At 50.6% G+C, this 20,423-nt stretch overlaps 7 protein-coding genes across 7 annotated transcripts; 4 read left to right on the forward strand and 3 right to left on the reverse strand.

Annotated features, from left to right (window-relative positions):
* Positions 1-381: 381 nt before the first annotated feature.
* On the forward strand, positions 382-1,080 carry VFPPC_04775 (glucose n-acetyltransferase; the record flags this gene model as incomplete). The annotated part of the gene is made up of 1 exon (XM_018284066.1): positions 382-1,080. One exon carries the CDS (start codon positions 382-384, stop codon positions 1,078-1,080), a length of 699 nt encoding a protein of 232 aa, XP_018145401.1.
* Positions 1,081-2,329: 1,249 nt separating this feature from the next.
* VFPPC_17696 (hypothetical protein) lies at positions 2,330-2,707 on the reverse strand (the record flags this gene model as incomplete). The annotated part of the gene is made up of 1 exon (XM_022429385.1): positions 2,330-2,707. The coding sequence occupies one exon, from the start codon at positions 2,705-2,707 to the stop codon at positions 2,330-2,332; it is 378 nt and encodes a 125-aa protein (XP_022285577.1).
* A 3,807-nt stretch (positions 2,708-6,514) lies between these two features.
* Positions 6,515-9,524, forward strand: VFPPC_04776 (chitin synthase activator (Chs3); the record flags this gene model as incomplete). The annotated part of the gene is made up of 3 exons (XM_018284067.1): positions 6,515-6,917; positions 7,034-9,307; positions 9,385-9,524. 3 exons carry the CDS (start codon positions 6,515-6,517, stop codon positions 9,522-9,524), a joined length of 2,817 nt encoding a protein of 938 aa, XP_018145402.1.
* Positions 9,525-9,956: 432 nt separating this feature from the next.
* Positions 9,957-10,760, reverse strand: VFPPC_04777 (thioredoxin-like fold protein; the record flags this gene model as incomplete). The annotated part of the gene is made up of 2 exons (XM_018284068.1): positions 9,957-10,410; positions 10,558-10,760. 2 exons carry the CDS (start codon positions 10,758-10,760, stop codon positions 9,957-9,959), a joined length of 657 nt encoding a protein of 218 aa, XP_018145403.1.
* A 3,743-nt stretch (positions 10,761-14,503) lies between these two features.
* Positions 14,504-17,141, forward strand: VFPPC_04779 (MFS transporter; the record flags this gene model as incomplete). The annotated part of the gene is made up of 3 exons (XM_018284069.1): positions 14,504-14,669; positions 14,739-15,489; positions 15,599-17,141. The coding sequence occupies 3 exons, from the start codon at positions 14,504-14,506 to the stop codon at positions 17,139-17,141; spliced, it is 2,460 nt and encodes an 819-aa protein (XP_018145404.1).
* Positions 17,142-17,806: 665 nt separating this feature from the next.
* On the forward strand, positions 17,807-18,714 carry VFPPC_04780 (hypothetical protein; the record flags this gene model as incomplete). Its single annotated transcript, XM_018284070.1, has 3 exons — positions 17,807-18,049; positions 18,106-18,384; positions 18,433-18,714. The coding sequence occupies 3 exons, from the start codon at positions 17,807-17,809 to the stop codon at positions 18,712-18,714; spliced, it is 804 nt and encodes a 267-aa protein (XP_018145405.1).
* Positions 18,715-19,364: 650 nt separating this feature from the next.
* On the reverse strand, positions 19,365-19,949 carry VFPPC_15842 (ribosomal protein l37e domain-containing protein; the record flags this gene model as incomplete). Its single annotated transcript, XM_018293595.1, has 3 exons — positions 19,365-19,504; positions 19,556-19,627; positions 19,946-19,949. 3 exons carry the CDS (start codon positions 19,947-19,949, stop codon positions 19,365-19,367), a joined length of 216 nt encoding a protein of 71 aa, XP_018145406.1.
* Between the last annotated feature and the right edge of the window lie 474 nt (positions 19,950-20,423).

Below are 20,423 nucleotides of genomic sequence, written 5' to 3' on the forward strand. Positions count from 1 at the left end.
TCTGGCGAGTCTAGTTATGGTAATCACAACAGCTAGTCTTTTCAGTAAGTGGCATAGTACGGTACTCGATAACTCTATGTCGAACAATCAGTCAAATTCCCGCTTAGAACAACCATTTAAGGCATGGTGGACGACGGAACAGCTTAAACCAAAATTCGCGTACGCGCAGTATGCTACGAACCTCAACTACCTCTGCAATACGGTTAGCGCCCATTCAGCTGCATTTAGTACAGATTTAACTGATTTAGCCTAGCATAGGTTATTAACTTTGTCCAACTTAAAAGATTTGGTGCAAAGCACAATTTCGTCCTAATTTATCCTAAAAATTGGTCTCAAGGGACATCAAGGGAGGCGAAAGCTATTGCTAAATTGCGCAAAAAGATGCCTGAGCTTATTCTCCGCCCCTTTGAAGTTATCTCTACAAGAAAAGGCGACTCAACTTGGCGTGAAAGTCTTACAAAGTTCCATTCCTTTGCGTTAACAGAGTGGACTCAAGTGCTCGCCTTTGACTCTGACTCTCTTATACTCAACAGCATGGATCATTATTTTCTCAGCCCATTGGTGCCAATTGCAGTCCCTCGTGCTTATTGGCTAAGTGAAAAAGATACAGACATAGCAAAGCAGGTACTCGGGTCTCATGTTATGCTTCTCGAGCCAAATACGGTCCGGTATCGCAAGATCATGGATGAAGCGCTTCGATCCGGTGACTTTGACATGGAGGTCATCAATAGCATGTTTAAAGATTTAGCTATGATCCTGCCCTATCGGAGGCTGGCTCTCTTGACTGGCGAGTTTCGCAACAAGGATCACTCGAAGTACCTCGCTCCTAATCAGGAGGAACAGTGGAATGCGATGGGTGAGGTGTCTCGCGCCGTGCTTGTGCATTTTAGTGACTGGCCATTGCCTAAGCCATGGAAAACACAGACAAAGGAGGATTGGGACAAAGCCATGCCTAAGTGTTTAGCTGACGATACGGAGACAGACGATAAACCAGCGTGTGCAGACCAAGTGATGTGGACTGGGTTTTACACGGACTATGATCTCGATAAGGAGGCTCAGTGCTTAGTTTTATACAAATAAGGTGAATTCTCAACTATAACTAAAGAACGGATCAACTACAGGCGCGGTTTTTGCGTGGGCTCTCTCCAAATCATTCGGTGTAGCATACGCTAGGTGAAGCTGCTCAACGCAAGACCAACATATAGGGCAATACGTGATAGTCTCCTACTTAGTGTAGTAGACTGTAGAATTAAGAAACAAAACATTCTTAAAGGTGAGCTGGCGCCATGGTCAGAAGCCGGAGACCGTAACTCTGTGAATGGTTCTTCCAGGAGCTTTAGTATCGAATATTAGAGTATTCTTGTCGCTAGACCGTGGAGACAGACAGTTACATCTTGTGCTGGTGTCCGACGGAGTTTATGCGAGGCATCCTTCATACATCGTCACATGTACAACCAACGCAACGGGAGACACTGACTTTAACAGCTGTTCGAAGGCCATGCCCGGATCCCCTTTATACTCTTAAAGATGAGATAATCTTAAAACTGAGGGTTCTTGTAATCCGAGTTAAGTCGTTCGGCGGCGCTGATTTGGAAGTATTGTTGAGGGTGATTTGAATGCGCGTTTGACAAGAACAGTCGTGGATTCTCGAGGAGCTAGTGTTTCTTCCCAGAATCGGAGCAATGTTGGAGGAAGCGCTGCACAATAAGACTTTCCCGTACAAGCCTTCTTGATCGACCTTAACCTTGCTATATGGGAGCACCGAAACATGGGCTTGGGGGGGAAGGGGGGGGCGCAATGGGAAAGACCAGTACTGGGTGTCGCACCGACGTGGTAAAAATTGGATAAGAAACCGTTGCATTCTCGATTGAAGTTTGCGGCTAGGGTAATTTTGCACTGGTTCAAAGCATCCACTCATCTTATTTAAACCCAATTTCTCTCGACTTTACGGCCTGAGTGTCCCCACGTCAGAGTTAAATATGCGTGAACTCAAAGATATGGCCGCATGTGAGGTGGCCGACTGTGTTTAAGCTGAGCAAAGTGATTTGGCCTACTAATCTCAGCCAATAAGGCAAAAGTTTATTTATAGGTGCTAAAACTTAATAAACCCTAGCAAACTCTACCTAGAGATCACCTATAATACTTTAACCTTATACAGTAATAAACCTAAAGAGCCTCTTTTAAACGCTATATAAATCTGCTGCTAAACTGTGCATGAATATCTGCCTATAAAAGTTTAAGTTCTTCTTTTAATTCAATAAGAAGGCAGTCCTTCTCATGTGCAAACCTTACTCTCGCGCTGTGTCCTAGCCCCTAACCTCTCTTTAACCTAAGGTGCACTATATAGCTGTATTTTATGCATAAATCCTAGCGATGATTTGGAGCTGTCTTTTGACGTGAAAAAGATAGAAAGATGGAAGGAGTCCACTCGAGGATAGAAGCTGTTGCGACATTGGTTTTCTGGTACATATGTTGTTGGGCGAGATTGCAGAACCAACCAAGCCTTCCGCAATGTGAACGAAGGGGCTGTAACTTGGGCGAAGCCACCGCAAGGGTGCGATGCGATGAACGGTTGCGCAATTCTTGGTGGTGAATCACGGGCGGCAGGATTGTTGGGGTTTGCGAAACAAGACCACTTCTCGACTGTTTCACTCAGGATCGAAACCAGTCGCACTTGTTTCAATAGCAAACCAGACCCCGTAAACATTTGCAAAACCTGGTTCCAGCAACCTAGGTACTCCGTATTATTAACGTAATCCTGCCAGACAGTGGAAATTATTCAGCGTAGCATTATTGTCATGAAAGCGCATAGAGGTGCCAATCGCAGCACTATGGGCCGTGCCGAAAATCAGTGCTAGACCCTTGCGATACACCCGTTGCAACCTCTGATGTCATTACGAAGGCTGGCGACTTGTCCATTTACTGTTGTGCAGGTTACAAGGTAATTGGCGAGGAACGGAGTGGACTGCCGAGACAATCCTGTGGATACAGCCAAGATCGTATCCTGTGTGATTCAGTGTCCCCTTGCGGAATCAAAACACAAAATGGGCAAGGTTGGTTATCATGAAGCTGGGAAGAATCCGAAAGACGAGGATCAGTTGAAAGGTAAACTCGGCATTGGACCCAACATTGAAAGCTTTGTCTTGTCTGTAGACGACCGCTGACCTTGGCAGGAGGCGGCAATAATAAGCTGCTTCAGAGGAACGGTAGCATCCGTCATCCCCTGTCAAAGCCAATTGTCTGGACGAAAGTTATTTTCTTGAACGGGTCAGCGGTGATCCGACCATACTTTGTCCTGGTAATCCTCGACGGACGAGGGCATGTCGAGACGACCAATCATGCACGCTCGATGTTACCAACTTGAGACAGGAGCTAGGGTGGCTTGAAAATGGACTACCCAGCGACTGCGATGAAAAACAAGCGTTTGCGTCAGGCCGGCAAGGCAACTCAGGTGATAGGGTTCTGTGGGAGAAGTTTTGATACTTGTTGGCCAGGCACCCGACTCCTGGTTCTATCAATTTTTCATACGCACCAAGTTCAGGGTGACATGAGAACTCCGAGTGTCGTGAGATTTAAGCCAAGACTTGGACCCTGGATTATGTATGTTCGTCATTGGTGTGGCGTAGAGCATTGGCGAACCGGCCGGCTATTATGACGGAGCAACCAAAGACGATCCGAAGTAAGGACCTTGTGCAAGACACTGGCGCTTATTACTCCGTAGTGTCAGGGTAGAAAACTCTGGGCTCCAGTCTGTATTTGATGTTACATATATCCTTCCGGTTGTTATGGCGTTGAGCTTGCAAGGGAGGTCTGCCACCATGAGAGCCATTGGCACCCTGTGAGCATGTCCCCAATGTGTACTGTATCCGGTGAAGCCATGTGCGCAGGCATTCAACGCTTGTGAAAGGGCCAAGCGCAGGCAAAAATAATCGCAGAGGGAATGGGTGGCATCAAATGCAGGGTGCCAGGCATGATATCTGGCTATTGGCTCATGTTTGAGATGCTCAGCCACTGCATAGGGACGGACTTGATGGTCACGGTTCCGTTCCAATCGGAGTTGGTGGAGGCAGCTTTGTGCATCATGCTTGTCAGCGAGACGCTCCATTTAGGAGAGGGACTTTTATCAGGTTCGTCCGTTAGGAGCCAAGCCCTAGAGGGAGTTGATAATTGGGGGCGCGTTGGAGGAGGTAGCAACATGTCAAGGATGCGGCGACGAGGTAAACACGAATTGTCTGCAGGGACGTCGAAAACCTTGGTTTGTGATTTAGCCGTCGTAGCTTCGGATGACTTGTAATATTCGGGACATTGTTGACGGATAGATTATCAAGGACCAGACGATAATGTAATATTGGACTGTGGCCACATTCAATGCACTCGACGCCGTTTGTCTTGGGTTGACTTTGGGGTGGATGTCTTGTCTTGTCTTGATGGCGACATGGATGGAGCGGCCTCCTGTTCGGAAAATGGCATGGCCAATCAGGGGGGCCAGACTTGCCGATTCGCCAGTGATGGTTCGGCAGCTGCAGGTACAAGGAAGGGCCAAGCAGTGACACAGGGAAATCCAACGGCCCTGGAGGACTGCAGTTCAGGGGTCGGATGGAGCGAGTGGCGGACATCGGATAGAGACCAGTTGACCCCATTTCATGCCACATTGATGCATTGATTGACCATGGGGCTCCATGATGAGTGCATAACATACAGACCAGGCTTCAATAATTAATCAATTTCACCAATTCCATCAAGATATTGCAGGTATGGTCTCTGACACGCAACTTTGCGATCGTCAGTAAGAGACACCGCAGCTCAAATCTCGTAGGCATGAATGAAACGCCCACCCAGTCCTAGTGTCAGAGTCATTCTCGAATCAATGACTGATACCAACTCACTCTACCTAGGTATGTATGAGACTTGACTTTTGTTTTCCTTGCATGCCTAAAGTAGGGAGCGAAACGTATTTAAACACGGGAAATATATTGCATATCGTTTTATATGCTTAGGTATATTAAGATGTATTAGTGTATACTTGGATATAGGCAAATACTTTTTGCCACAGACTGTAGGTATATTACACCTACGTGCAAAAAGAATCAATGGATACATGTATCCACATGTGCTGGTGAGTGATCCTTCAATGTTCATTCAATGTTTCTGGGAGGCGGAAGAAGGTCCAGTTGAATCAAGACACAGCCATCATCCCGCCAGCCGGTGCCGTTTGCCTTTCAGGTCAGGCCTGGTGACTCCAGTGCAGCCCCTCTGATACTCCATTACGGCTCCATGTCAGTGCTAGCCCTTCGTTCCCCTGCCCCTGCAGGCTCCCGTCAGGCCGCCCGGCTCTCCTAGTGAGCAAATGCAATTGCAGAATGATGGCCCAGGCCACATGGAGACACATATGGAGACGCAAATGGAGACCTGACTCCGTCGACGTTGACGCTAGAAGCCCGAGCATGGGCCGAATTGGGTACCTGCATTCTTCCATTACGTGAAAATACGTGAAAATTAGTGCCGCCGTTGGCCTGTCACTTGACTTGACATCTTCAATGTTGTCTACGGAGGAGTCTAGCGTCTAGTGGTCTGGTCAAGTCTCGTCACCATTTGAAGCCGTCCGGTTCCCCAAACCCCACATCAGTTGACTTTGACCACCCAAACCGCATCAGTGCCGTCTGTCGTCTGGTCTGGTTCTTCGTCGACAATCTTCTTAACCACACTGAATCCGACCTGACACAACATCGTCCGCCTTGTCTTTTGTTTATCCTCTGCTCCCCTTACTCAGGTAAGGTACATACAACTACTTGGACCAGACTCTTGTTTTCTCTCCGTCTGGTCCGGCCACCCCGTACCCAGCGGTGCCCCTCCTCGTTGCACTCCAGTCTGTCTGTCTGTCAACATCGACCCGCGCTCACTTGACCTCACCTCACCTCACCTCACCTCACCTGGTCGTGTCGTGTGGCCCTTTCTTCTCTGCCATCAACCTTCACTCGACTTGCTCCTTCCCGCCTCTCTGCATGCAAGGGCGCCTCGGCAACGACCCAAACACTACTCCTCCATCTAGCCGTCAATTAGCAGCCGCTTCTGCTGCGTCCGGTGTCTGCGCATAGTCGGGCGAGTTCAGCATCGAAACTGTCGATCCTTTGCGCCGCAACCCGAAACACCATCGGCCCCAGATTGTGCCTCCGACCGTGGTACATTACTGCCGTTGACACAACCACTTCCCGATGCGCTATTGAACCATCCTTCGTGAAACGTTGGGGATCAACAAAACCACCAAGCTATTACCTTTTTCTGCATTTTGTTTTCTTTTTGCGCCGTCATCTGTTCTTGGCGCTTCTGCCCTTCCCGTGCCCCCATCGCGACCCTTTGTCTCGGATATGGGATATTTTGTCAGCGTCCTCCTCTGGCACGAATAGCTTATTATAGCCGACGGCGAGCGCCAGTACCGAACCAAGCCACGACAGCTCTTAACCCACGAAAGCAACCGACGGCACTTGTTTCCATCGCCTGATACACAAAATTCGACATGGCCTACAGGGGAGGATATGGTGGCGGAGGTGGAGGTTCACAGCGTCCGTATGCTGGTCCAGCGGCGCCCCGACCTGGTCCTAGAGGAGGATATAATGAAGGACCTTCACAGCAGCAGTTTGGCGGCCGGCAACCACTTAACGAATATCAGGACGGATATGGATACGACAGCCAGGGAGGAGGCTATGCAGATGAAGGCCCTCAACAATACCAAGATGATTACGGACCCGGCCCGACAAGAGGAGGCCCAATGCCTCCATATGCGAGGGGCGGTGGTCCTATACCCCGTCCTGGAACTGCTGATGGCATCCGCGGAGGCTCTTATCCCCAGGGTAGAGGCATGGGACCGGGACCTGGCCGTGCGATGCCGGCACGGGGTGGTCCAGCGGGAGGTAGACCTGGTCAGTATGGCCCTGGAGATTTTGGCGTTAAGATGGCCGCAGATTTGCTGCAAAATGGCCCTGAGTATGTTAAGATTTATCTTGCTGACTTTTGAACTTTTTTTCCCTATTGTTAGCGCGACGACCGCCTCCAACTCATCCAGACCCCGGGTATGGTGGCTACGAGCAGGACCGACAGTTGGCTGGCCAAATGTCCGGCATGGATTTAAATGGCCAAAGGTCAAGATCCGACGGAAGATCCAGCTATGAAACGACACGAAGTCAAGATGATTACGGGCGACCCCAAGGCTACGGAGGCCCCCGACAAGGTCCGCCTGCTGGACAGGCTGGGGCTGGCTTTGGAGGCTATGATGATGGCTATGGCACCGCGCCTCAGCAACCGGCGAGAAATGAGTTCGGACCACCAAGTCGAAGCATGACAATGCCGGTCAACGATTTCCCAGCTGCTCAAAACATGCCACCTCCACGACGAGTAGGTACGGCCCCATTTAACGGACCAGGAGGCCCTGGAGGCGTACCGGCAAGGCCCTCAACTGCTGGCGGTCATCGCCCTCCTCCTCAAAGAATTTATCCGCAGGATCGTCAGGTACCGGCTCGAGACCCTTACGGAGGCGGCTACCAAGATGAGCGAGGAGGATACAATGGTGCGCCTGCAGCATCCGGACAAGGTTCTCGCCCAGGTCCCTCGCCGTCGGTTGATGAGGTGTTCGACTCATATTATGCCACTCCCGGAATGAGCGGCTCTGATCAGCATGATCAGTACGGTGCACCTGTGAACCAAAGTCGCGGGTCCCTCGACCAGTCGATGCGGCCAGCTGTAGAGCAGTCGCAGCCTGGAGCCCACGGCACGCCGAGATTGCATCACGCCAAATCGGAGGCCAATTTTCATGAACCACAAGCTGCTGTCTTTGAGATGGCTGGCGATATCCCCTCGATGCCTCCCGTACCACAAGTGCAGCCTTACCGGCCAGAATATGGCCAGGGTTATAGTGCGTCGCCAGTGGGCTACGATCAACTGCCCCCGCGTGGCCCCAGTGCGCCGCCAGGACCGATCCACGACATGAGAGCCGGGGGCAACATGGGCATGTCTAGGCACGGGACTGCGTCGTCCATACACACAACCTCAGACACTCTTCCTTCGCATCCTACGCCTGTTCGACCGGGATTAATGGCTAACTCGATGGTGAATATGAATGACCGACCTCCCCCTGTGCGGAACTATGGCGGTGTTCCACAACAGCAGCAACCTCAGCAGCAACCTCAGCAGCAACCTCAGCAATATGCCCAATCTCTACCACCTCAACCACAACAGCAGCCGCAACATCAACAGCCTCCTCCGGCTCGAGGCGGATACCCGTCCAATGTGGAAATAGGACAAATCCAGGAGCCGGTAACGCCGCAGGAGTTGGAGCGTCTACGGATGGTTATAAAGGTCAATGCCAACGATCAGGAATCAGCTTTGCGCCTAGCAAAAAGACTGATTGAAGCCGCCGACGTTTTGGCGCCAAAGCTACCTGACCCCAAGCAACGGGCAAAGGCTCGTGAGCGATACCTAATGGACTCGCACAAGGTGCTAAAGAAGCTTTCCAACGCACAGAATTCAGAGGCCATGTTTGTTCTGGCAGATAGCCTCGGAAAGGGACTGTTTGGCAACGAGCCAGATAACAAGGAGGCTTTCACCCTGTACCAGTCTGCTGCAAAGGTGGGACATGCGGCTGCTGCGTACCGTACTGCAGTCTGTTGCGAGATTGGACATGAGGATGGCGGCGGCACGCGTAAAGACCCTCTAAAGGCGATGCAGTGGTACAAGCGCGCAGCAACACTTGGCGACCCTCCAGCCATGTACAAGGTTGGTATGATTCTCCTCAAGGGGCTGCTGGGTCAACCCAAGAATCCACGCGAAGCTGTGAGCTGGTTGAGACGCGCGGGAGAGAGGGCCGATGCGGAGAATCCCCATGCTCTCCATGAGCTTGGCCTACTCTACGAATCTGCTTCCGGAAACGACGCCATCATCCGAGACGAAAGCTATGCCCTGGAATTGTTCCAAAAGGCTGCGGATTTAGGCTACAAGTTCTCACAATATCGCTTGGGCTGTGCATTCGAGTATGGTGCATTGGGCTGTCCCATCGATCCAAGACAGTCCATCTACTGGTATTCACAGGCTGCTCAGCAGGAAGAGCACCAGTCAGAGCTGTCCCTTAGCGGATGGTACCTGACAGGGAGCCCAGGAGTTCTGGCCCAAAACGACACAGAGGCATATCTCTGGGCGAGAAAGGCGGCAGTGGCTGGTCTGGCAAAGGCAGAATACGCAATGGGATACTTTACAGAAGTGGGAATCGGTGTCGCTGCGAACTTGGAGGATGCCAAACGGTGGTACTGGAGAGCTGCTGGTATGCTTTCCGTTATACAATTCCCCTACGAAACAAGCATGCTATTTTCAACAGGTACTGACAATACGACTTTCTAGCCCAGGACTTCCCCAAGGCCAGAGATCGCCTAGAAGACCTCAAACGTGCTGGCAAAGGCGGGCAATTCAAACCCCAGCAGCGTATTTCACGTAGTCGCATCGAGCGAGAACGACAAGAAGGAGAGTGTGTGGTAATGTGAGCAGATGACTAATGCTGCATCTTTCGACTGCATGGGCCAAAACAAATTTCATAAAAGGCATTGGGATTTGTTCAGGTGGGAGTTTTTGGTGTTGGAATTGTATTTTTAAAAGAAGTGACTTAGAGGCATCGGGGAGATATGGATCGTTGGTCATTGGATGATAGAGGTATGAAGGGCATTGATATGAGGTATGATGCTTGTATGAAGTAGGTGGTGTATTAGTATGGGAATACATTACCATGATATTATGTGACTTTGAATGTGAGATGCGTGTGTTGATTACTATGGGTGGATGTTTCTGACGTTGGATATGATTCGCAGACACTTGTTGGCTTACACACGAAAGATATCGTAGTGATGCGATAATCACTGACTTCCTTTTTTGATACAAATAACTGTCTATCGTACATGAAGCAAGTTTTCTACTTGTTCTCATTTCTTGTTGCCGAATAAACCGCCAAATACAGATGATCCTGGTCCACCGTCGCCTCCGCCCCCACGGCCTCCATGTCGACGAGCCTCGTTCTGGATCCATTCAATCAAGAACTGCCGATCAGCAAGCTTCCGCCCATCAGTGACCTTTGTGGCTGTCTGGGCCTCGCCGGCATCAAAGCTGAGCAGCGTGGGGATAGAAGTGATCATGTAAGTCATGGCGAGGTTTTCAGAATAGGATGAGGAGGACATGATGTCTGGGGAGTCGAACTCGACGGGTGCGAATGCCACGCCGCCGTCTGACTCGCCTGTGCCGGATTCAACGAGGGATTGGATCAGGGGCAGAACGGTGCGGCATGTTGGACACCATGATGCTGTCCAGAGGGTTAGGAGTGGAGTGCGGGATGAGGAGGATAGGGAGAGGTAGGTGTTGAAGGAGTCTGGGTTGCGAATACTATGGTTTTGGCGGTGTTAGCTGATGGTGATCCTAGGCCGAGAAGATGGAATGGTGGTGAGGGGCAAAAGCTTTCTGTTCGGGAGCTTTCGTCTGGCATATCAAGGTTTCCAATGTAGATCTGTTTCTGGAGATGAATGGACTTACGGGCTGAAGACTTGGTTCTTGGGCTGACGAGCAGGGGTTGTGGATTGGAAGGCTCGGCTTGACGATAAAGGTGTTTGCCGTTTATAATATTGAGGCCCCGTGACGGACGTCTTACGGGCAGCTAAAGCAGCTACCGCAGCCACAGGTTTGGCGCCGAGAAGAGCGGCGCGGGGGCCGGTGGTGTTGACGAAGATGGGGTGCATGGCGAATTGGCCCCGTGGCTATCAGGTTAAATGTCTGGTCTGTTTGAAGGTATCCACGTCGCACGATGGAGGTTGGACGGATGGCGGGCAACGTGCCAGATGCTCGGTGACGTGACTGTTTGGTTGGACAGCTGTAGTTGAAGGTCAAATCTGCATGCTTGCAGCTTTGTGGGGAGATTGCGGAGGCTTTGAAGCCTAAGGGTGGACAATCTGGCGAGCTGGGTCAGTGGCGGAGTCTCGCCGTGGATTCAACGTTTGGCATGTGTGCCCGAGATGTGCTATGAGGTCATAACCGCCTTGGTGTAGTTTTCGTTGTCTCATCTCCGTATTTGACTGGCAGCTCCGATTTGAATTAGAACCTCGTGTGGTTACGTTATTGGCCTCGCATGTGCGGCGGAAAGTATTCCGGGTTGAGCGATGATAGCTTCATCACCAAGCTTTCTCGCCAAAGTGCCAAGCCCCTTTGAGTAACATCTGAGCGGATAAGCAGTCAGGGAGAAACTGCCATGTCAGCCGAACAGGCGACGGAGGGGAGATAATGAGCTTAAACTCTGGGTACTTGAGTAGCGCCAGAGGGGGATTTGGAACAGGCTGACGATCATTTCAAGGCCGAACAAAAAGCCCATGAGTCGAGTGAGGCCATTTCCCGAAGATGCCATGTCTGTATGGCACGCAAAAACATGGAAGTAAAACAGCCCCCCATAAAGTTAATGCTGGGATGGTCGCCATCTCCGTCGGCTCCAGGATTGAAATTGAGGTGGCAAGCCTTTGCCCATCTACCCCACAGATTTCGCAGCGGTGTGAATGATCTTGACAGAGGATAAGACAGTGGCGTCAAATACAGTAGGATACGCGATACCAAGCCAGTGTGGAGAGCAAGGAGCTGCAGATTTGGGCGGTGATATCCCAGTGCCTTTTTGATGCACCGGAAGGGATGGTCGCCAAACAATACCACGTCACAAGTAAGCTAAAGGCCCATCCTTGCTGTCAATCGCGGCCAGTTTCTTCTCAGACACCAGGGGCTTTATGGAGGACGTCGTCATTGTGCATTGCTGTCTCGTTCAATAATGTAAAGCCTCACCGAGGACTCGTATTTTCAACAATGGTTTGGCGGTTGTGGTATTGGAGGAGGCGTTTTTGTCCAAGGGATTCGACTCGACAAGTACTGATTCATTGCAATTCGAATTTGAGTATGTTTCAAGAAAATGAACAAAACAATGCAAAACAAAGTGATGAGCGTCGAGTGGGGGGAGTTTTGAAAACAACCTTGATGTGAAGTTTCAACCTGGTCGTGTCAATATTGACTTCAAATGTTGACTTCAAATGTTGACTTCAAATGTTGACTTCTCATATCCGTTCCGGTGTCTGGCTAACCGATATTTTCTCGCCCAGCGGTTCATCGCGGCCGTGCTTCCAAATGTCAAGTCTGTGCTGTCAACATTGAATGTTGACAAGCCATAGATTTGTTGATTGCAATGTGTAGCGGCCGATTGCGGCAAGATTAGCGCATCGTTGCCCTCCACAAACACTATGACTCGCTGCATGTAGCCTCAGATCCAGATGTCCCAGCGCCTCAGTGATAGATCAGATCCAAGCAGACTGGACCACATATCTTGCTAGAGTCCTTTCCTCCTTGAGATCATCAACAGCGGTCAATTTGTGCAGTGTCATGGCTGGTGGCTTTTTCAGCCTACCATTGCGTCGCACATCCCCTTTGAAAGCGACAGTTATCAACGGGAAAAGCTAGGCCAAGTCGACAATTGAACAAGATGCCGTCATGGTTGCAAATTCCATAATTACCTCCAAGACCATAACTCGGCCATCTCTGTCGTAATGAGGCAATCAGTTCTGTCGCCATCCTTGCATCCGCATCCACCTGCACCCATCCGCCTGACCGCGTCAGAGGTTCACGGGGTTGGGAGCGACCAGACCCTATTATCTGAGAAGGCTGCGAGAGCACTCCAGATGTCAATCTAAAAACCCCCCCATTGCGGCGACGGTTCCTTGTCTATGGTATGGCGTCCAGCATGTGCCCTGCGTCACCGTTTCGTCTGATTGTGGTGGCGGCTTGCTCGGCATAGCCATCTGGGAACGCCGTCGCCTTCGTACTTTTTGATCATCATTTGATGTGATGGGGTGCATGCAGGGATACTGTAGTTTATGTCGGTAGCGTCGCGAGTCGTATTAGTTGATTTGCTGTTGTCTGATGACACCAGACTCCATGGTCCGGCTCCATCTCGCCTTTCAGACCGTACTTCAACCTTGTCCTAACACGACACGTATATTTCACCCGTTTTCATCGCCAACATATTCTCAACATCCCCCCTCCCCTCATTCCCTATTGCCCGTGCTCTCGATAGTCCAACTCTTCCGTACCCCCGTCCTTTGTCTTGGCTTACATGCCGAGAAGCCGTGGTGTTGGCCAGATCAACCAACTCGCCTGTTGTGGAATGCTTGGCTGCAGATGTTGAGCCGCATGGTCAGGACTCAAGACATCTAGTGCCTCGACCAACAAGCAGGGACAAGTAAGACGACAGCGTGGGACCTTGAACCATCACCGTTAGCCAAGACTGCTATTGTTTTGCCCACGGCAACATTTAAGCATTCCACATCCTCCATTTTCCGCGTCGCCGATACGACCTTTGTGTGTCTCACTAGGTTCTAAACTTGAACGCATCAGACAAAGATTCGACCCTTGAGGCTTCTAGACCGGGCAGGACTCTCGAGACTCAACCCTCGCGGACTCTGGGTAGCAAAACATACCTTGCTGCCACAACGTGATCTCTCATCCGCTGGGGCTCGTGGCTCATATGCATTGCAGTGCAGTGGGTGCATGGCCTTTGACTTTGTCCCCCAACTGGCTGCCTGCGCTCCGACCATCCGCAACAGCCGTACTGGCGCAACATCCGCTGAATACATATCCAGGTAGATAGACGTTGAGTCTAATCTAGATTTGCATCAACATCATCACCGTCTCCTCTCCCGACAGAAAACATCGCCTTTCCAGGGCGGGAATCAGTTTCAAGTCGGAGACGAGGCCATTGAATCCAAATTTCCCCTCGGCAGGGTTGGACTTGCGCCCGGTAAGAATCGCTCCTTCCCAAGTTTAAAGTTGCATCCACCATCTACGATTTGCCATTTGCCATTTGCCATCTACCATCTTGTTTAACTTCACTGCCACCTTCTCTCCTTTTCGCTGCACAATCACCTCTAGAGACATGTCCGGACTATGGTCTGACCTGTGGTCTCACCCGCGGTCTCACCTGTCTCCAAATATGTCAACAACGCCAAGCACCAGACCCTCTTCCATCTCAGTCACAGAGGAAGACTCCCACAGTCGCCATCCCTAAGACGTCAACCACCGGATCTCGTCGCCGTTCACGCCGCTCTCACGTACCTCATACTTTGCGCCTTCAAAACGTCTTTCCTTTCCTTCAGCTACCTATGTCTCCGCCTTCTCACAGCCTCATGTTCTCCTGATAGACTGTTTTGCGCTGTTCCCGTTTTGTTGTTGCTTTAATCCCCAAATCTAGTTTACCAAACCTTTGCTTTCATCTCCTCCGCCCATTGACTTCGAGCTCGGCTCAAACCCCTTTCATGTCGCAAATGCAGCACAACGCATAATACTTCGCCTCCAACTATAACACTCATCTTGCCTCGGCTATAAAGCTTACATTTGTCCCAGCGTCCCGCTCGCCGCAAGGCGTCTCCGCCAGTCCTGGATATAAACCCTTCGCCACATTATGTCGTCTACCTCGGAAGACGCAAAGGCGACAGCCTACCCTTGGAAGCTGGGCCGGTTATTTAGAGGAAGAGCCAACGATGGTAGCGGACAAGAGACCCAAGCACCCGGACACTCAAAATGGAGCTTCGGTGTGCTCAACGATAAACAGACCGTCGAGGTTCCAGGTAAAGAATCCTTGTCTCTTCCTCCCGAAAGGTTCCTTCATCACGACGACTGCTGACGCACAATTCTAGGTTCTGTATTACTTCTGGCTGCTAACCGCAATGAACCTCTTGGTCTGCGTACTGTGCATGCCAGGACGTCTCATTCATCTATTCCAACGGGCTTTCCCGTTGATATGCCATTAACCCCAGGAGGCTCTCGTCCTCGTCCCGATACACAAACCCCCCCCTCTGGCTCCCAACGGCCTGATCCCGTTGAAGAAAAGGCCGTTGAAGACAAGAAGAAAACACAGGACGGTGCCATCATTCTCGACCCTCAACCCGAAGACTCGGCCAACGATCCATTGAACTGGCCTAACTGGCGTCGAGACACTGCATTGTTGTCCCTCGGATTTTATTGCATGATTGGCGGTGGTATTACATCCATCATGGCCGCAGGGTTCACCGACATTGCTCATGATTTGGATGTCGAAGTCGAGACTGTGTCTCTCACGGTCGGTCTATATATGATGGGCCTTGGCGTAGGCTCAGTTCTGGCCTCTCCGACCGCCATTCTGTTCGGCAAACGGCCTGTATATCTTGCTAGTGTCATTATCTTCATTGGAACATGTGTTTGGTGTGGCTACTCTCCGAGCTTTTCTTCTCTGCTCGCGGCCAGAGTGTTCCAAGGCATAGCCGTCAGCCCCGTGGAATGTCTTCCCTCCGCAACGATTGCGGAAATTTTCTTTCTCCACGAACGAGCCTATCGCATCGGAATCTACACTCTTTTGCTTCTTGGCGGCAAGAATTTGATTCCCTTGGTCAGCGCTGCCATCATTGGCGCGTACGGATGGCGCTGGGTATTTTTGTCCGTTCACCCTCTCACAGTTATCGCTTCTTTTCTTTCGTACCTTGCAAATGTCCCAAATTACCTTTACTAACCGGTCCTACAGCATCGTTGCCATGGTAGCTGGACTAGGCTTTGTCCTTCTTTTCCTTTTCGTTCCCGAAACATTCTGGGATCGTACACCAACGCGGAAACCATCAAATCGGCCTAGTTTCCTCCGCCGCCTTTCTTCACGTAGGAACATACCAGTACCTCGTCTATCGTCCCAGTCCGCAAGGACTCCAAAGACCCCTGAGCGGCCGCATTCACCCGGCGCGGCAACCCGCCAAAGGGAGCTCCATGTCGGATTTGTTCCCGAGACGCCTGGAGCGGCCGACTCTCATCGTGATGGCGAAGGCGATAAGACGACCAACGTCGATGCTCCTCCGGCGGCACATCTGCAACCTGTCTCCTCTGGCCATCATGTTGCGTTCGCCACATCTGGTGATGCCGAAAAGCAGGATGTCTCGCCGCGCGCAGAATCAACAGGCAATATGCGAGGCGAGACGCCTTCCATTGTCGTATCACCATCTGGTGAGAAATCGAAAGAAGTCCCCAAGACAGAACCTGACCATCTCGATACAAATGTACCCGTTGTACACGTACCTGATGAGCACCATGTTCTGGACGGGACTAGCTCTATACACAGTCCAGTTCGGTCACCGAGATCCAACCTTCGACAATCTCACAGCGGGCCGGGCGGGCATTCGCCATACCTTCAGAGTGTCACGGGCAGCGATGCTAATGTGGATTACTTCTCTCATGGGCCAAATTTCGATAATGAGAGAATTCCCGCGTCAGCGCTCCGGGGCCCTCCTAGAATCCAGGCTTACACGCATAACTTGCGACAGCAACCTGCCAAGACATTCACGCAGCAGCTTAAACCATACCACGGGCGGCTCAACAGCGACAAATGGATCAAGGTTATGATCCGGCCATTCATCCTGTACGCATATCCGGCCGTCCTATGGTCTGCTGCGGTATACGCCTGCTCGATTGGTTGGTTAATCGTCATCTCTGAGACCATGGCTGTCATCTACCGAGACCCAACAAGTTACAACTTCGATGCGCTCCAAACCGGTCTTGTGTATGTCTCCCCATTTGTCGGCGGTGTCCTTGGTACTGGTGTAGCAGGGAAGATTAGTGACCTGATTGTTCGAGCTATGGCGCGTCGTAATGGTGGTTTGTACGAACCCGAGTTTCGACTGGTTATGGCAATCCCTATCATGCTTACGACCTGTATTGGACTGATTGGATTTGGCTGGTCTGCTCAAGAAAAGGATCATTGGATGGTTCCAACCGCATTTTTTGGCATTCTTTCGTTTGGTTGTTCCCTAGGTTCCACCACTGCTATCACGTTTTGCGTTGATAGCTATCGTCAGTACGCTGGAGAGGCACTTGTGACACTCAACTTCTCCAAGAACGTCTTGCACGGCCTTGTTTTTAGTTTGTTTGTTTCTCACTGGATGGCCAAAGACGGACCAAAACAAGTGTATATGTGGTTGGGCATCATTCAGCTTCTACTTCAACTCACCACGATCCCCTTGTTCATCTACGGTAAGAGAGCCCGTATGTGGACGACAAGGATGAACCTTATGGAGAAGTTTTAACCGAAATACCGTGTTGGCGTGGGTTATTTGAAGGTTGTGCAATTGGCAGCATTACACGACATTATTTATGGGAGTATTATTCAACGTGGCGGCATCTTTATAGAAGGGGCCGATCCTACGGCTTCTAAGTGTTCATAGCAGGATTTTTTTTTTCCCGGCCTGCTGGAGTTGGGTTGGATATTACGTGCGTTCATCAGGTTACTGCATGGGAGTTATTCCTATAGGGCATCTTGTTTGTTCTAGTAGAACCATTTGGTGTTGCAGGCTGCATGGGGAACTGCATACTACATTTCGATAGATCAGACGCCGACTATGGCACCACGACATAACATGTGAATATTATTTATTGAGAAAATGTCGTATCTTACACATTGTATAAACTTGATTGCCAAACGACGTCGTGGAGTTATTGATGTAGGCTTCGTTGGTCGATTGGCTGTGGAATGCCCCACCAGTGTCAACCGCATTTTGTCTCTCATCAAAACCTTGGATTAACCTTCAACTTAAAACATACATTGCAATACAGTTTCTCGAGTTTTGACCCTTACCATAACTACAAGAAGGTGCCTGCTTGCAAATCACACCGCACCAGTTGCCTCCTGTAACCCCCAAGGCAAATTTTCACCAATCCAGCAACCAAAGCAGCTCAACTTGAAAATCTCACAATGGCCTCCGCGGCATCAACGAAAGTCCCACCGCTACTAGAGCCTTACCTCAGACTGCCGCCAGAAGCTTCTCTCGTAGTTCTTACCAGTGTTCTAGGCGCCAGTGCAAACTGGCTAGTCCTACGGTGGGTATACAGTTTGCTCAAGAATGGACAGAAAGATGGGGGGACAGAGGATACGGCGGTGGTGCTGTGCAGCTTTTTGAGAGATGGAGCATTTTGGAGAGAAGGCGCCAGTAAGATGGTATGTTGTTCCTTTCTCGAACTTATCTGCATCTAGCGTGATACTGATCTCTACAGGGACTTGATCTAGATGCCTTGAACAGAAGCAAGAGGTACGTCTGTGTCGACGGCCTGACGGGCTTATACGCACCCAGCGATGAACGCACCAGTTCAAGCAAAGACCATGTGCTACGTGGTGGGAAGATAGACGACGTGAAGAGGGGGGTCGACAAAGCTATCGCGGAGGTTTCGAAAGAGAAAAAGGTTGTCCTCCTGATGGACGGTATGGATGCGTGGTTGGCAATGGGGGGCGTTGGTTCGCTTGGCGCAGTGAATGTTTTGAATTCATGGAGAGAGGTGAGTTTTTACATGTGGTGAGTTTGGAAGATTTGCTGATTTTGGCAGAGGGTTCATGCTACGATTGCGATTGTGGCGGCTGATGATGCGCTGGTGCACACGCAGCACACAACGTTGGAAAGGGATCACGCGGCGTTTACGTTGGGTCTTGCGCATGAGGCGAGGATGGTTATGGCGTTGAGGTTGTTGGATACAGGGACGGCGAGGGATGTGAGTGGTGTGGTGAGGGTGACAGGGGGTGGGAAGGCGGATGGGGAGGTGGGTGATGGGGAGTATTTGTATTTTGTGGGTGGTGATGGTGCTGTGAGGGTTTTTGAGAGGGGGACGTGATGTTGTTTGTGAGTTTGGGAGGGACTGGCGTTTATGGATTGAATAGATGGGTTTGGATTTTGACTACATTGGGGTTGGTGGGATTGAGGTTGGGATGAGTTGGATAGGTGAAGTTGTAGATGAGGTCTACGGTTGTAGGAATGCAACTGGTTTGATGTAGAAGTGTAGCCGTGTTTGCGTCACGGATTTGAGCTTCCACTTGCTTGGTTGTAATGACGGCATCTAGCATGAAATACCTTCCATGAAATGCTGCATCTCCCAACTCCATCTGTGAGCCATCCAGTCAACTTCAAGCACCTATCACACGATAGCGCTTCCAAGAACACACAGCTTGTTCAATGTCAAACACTTCACCACTTTGACCCTAATCAACCCACCTACACCTCAGCACCAAGATCAGCAACATCAGCAAACACCAAATTACAAAATCCTTTATATTTAGTTCTCAAAGGGCAAGCAGGCATCCCTGCCAAACACGTTTCAAAAAACACCGTGTCCATGCTCCGCCACCTTATGAAAAGTCCCTTCCCCCAAACCCAGCACGAAAAGTCCATTCGAATCCATTCCGTACCCAGCTCCCTCACAACCCCTCAAGCGTTCATGTCGTTTTTTTGCCGTCTTTCCCAATATCATTTCCCTCCCGTCAAAATTTACTCCGACTTGGGGCCACGAGCGCCCTTGGGCGTACCAGACTGGAAGCCGTTCTTGAATCGGCGAGACACATCCTTGAGGTAGCGGCAGCGGCCGGTGCCGACGGTCTTTCTTCGCTTGGCCTTCTCACCCCAGTTGTCTGAGTTCGTTAGCTAGTATTTCCGTATTCGACGAGTTAGACAAAACGTACACTTTCGGGTCTTGGCAGAAGGGTAGCCGCAAGAAGAGCACTCATGCTTCTGGATGTGCATGGAGCGACGACCTATACCTGTTAGATTTTCCGTGACTGCCTTTTACTCCCATCAAATGTTGCTCCTTCATTTCCTCCTCTTGGTTTTCCAATTCGCAACTTTTTCGTGGAGTTTCGGACGTGTACTAACCGCATCGTCGGCACAAAGTGTGCGTCTTGTTGTGACGTTTACCGAAACTGGAGGTACCCTTCGCTACACGACAAACACCGTCAGCAACTGCAATTGCAACATTCGACCATACATGTAGCCACTCAATTCTCTTGGATTTCTCATAACGACGACCAAGAGAGTTGAGGAACGCGGGTTTCGGTGGGAGAGCAAAAACGTACTCATTTTGGCGGTGGTGGTTTGAACCTGTGGTTAGTGACGATCGAGGAAATTCTCGAGTTCGGGGAGGAGGGCTTTTTCGGTGGAGTGTCGAGTTGCGAGATTCTGTTGCGCTGGGGCGTGCTGCTTAGCCCTAATTTTGCCGTGTGGTGCGCACAATGCTGCGTGAGTGTGGTGGGTTTACCGACCTGTCATGTGATGGTACCCTGGATGAGCACGTGACCCTGCCAAATGATCTGACCTATCAGAGTGCTCCACAAATGCGGCCGTGACAAACCGACGGCAAATGTTAGTGTGCCTGCAAATAGGCTCAGTTCATCCATTGATTTGAAACATGCACATCTTCCACTGGATGAAACAATCGAATCAACTACTGCGCTCCATCTCTGTCCCTTCAGCTCATCAGCGCACAATCTACGTATTCATTCACAACCACCATTGATTGCTTTATCTGCATGCAATTCGTCAATTAGGTATCTC

This window comes from Pochonia chlamydosporia, chromosome 3, assembly GCF_001653235.2.
Source record: "Pochonia chlamydosporia 170 chromosome 3, whole genome shotgun sequence".
In the NCBI taxonomy this organism is placed as follows: domain Eukaryota; kingdom Fungi; phylum Ascomycota; class Sordariomycetes; order Hypocreales; family Clavicipitaceae; genus Pochonia; species Pochonia chlamydosporia.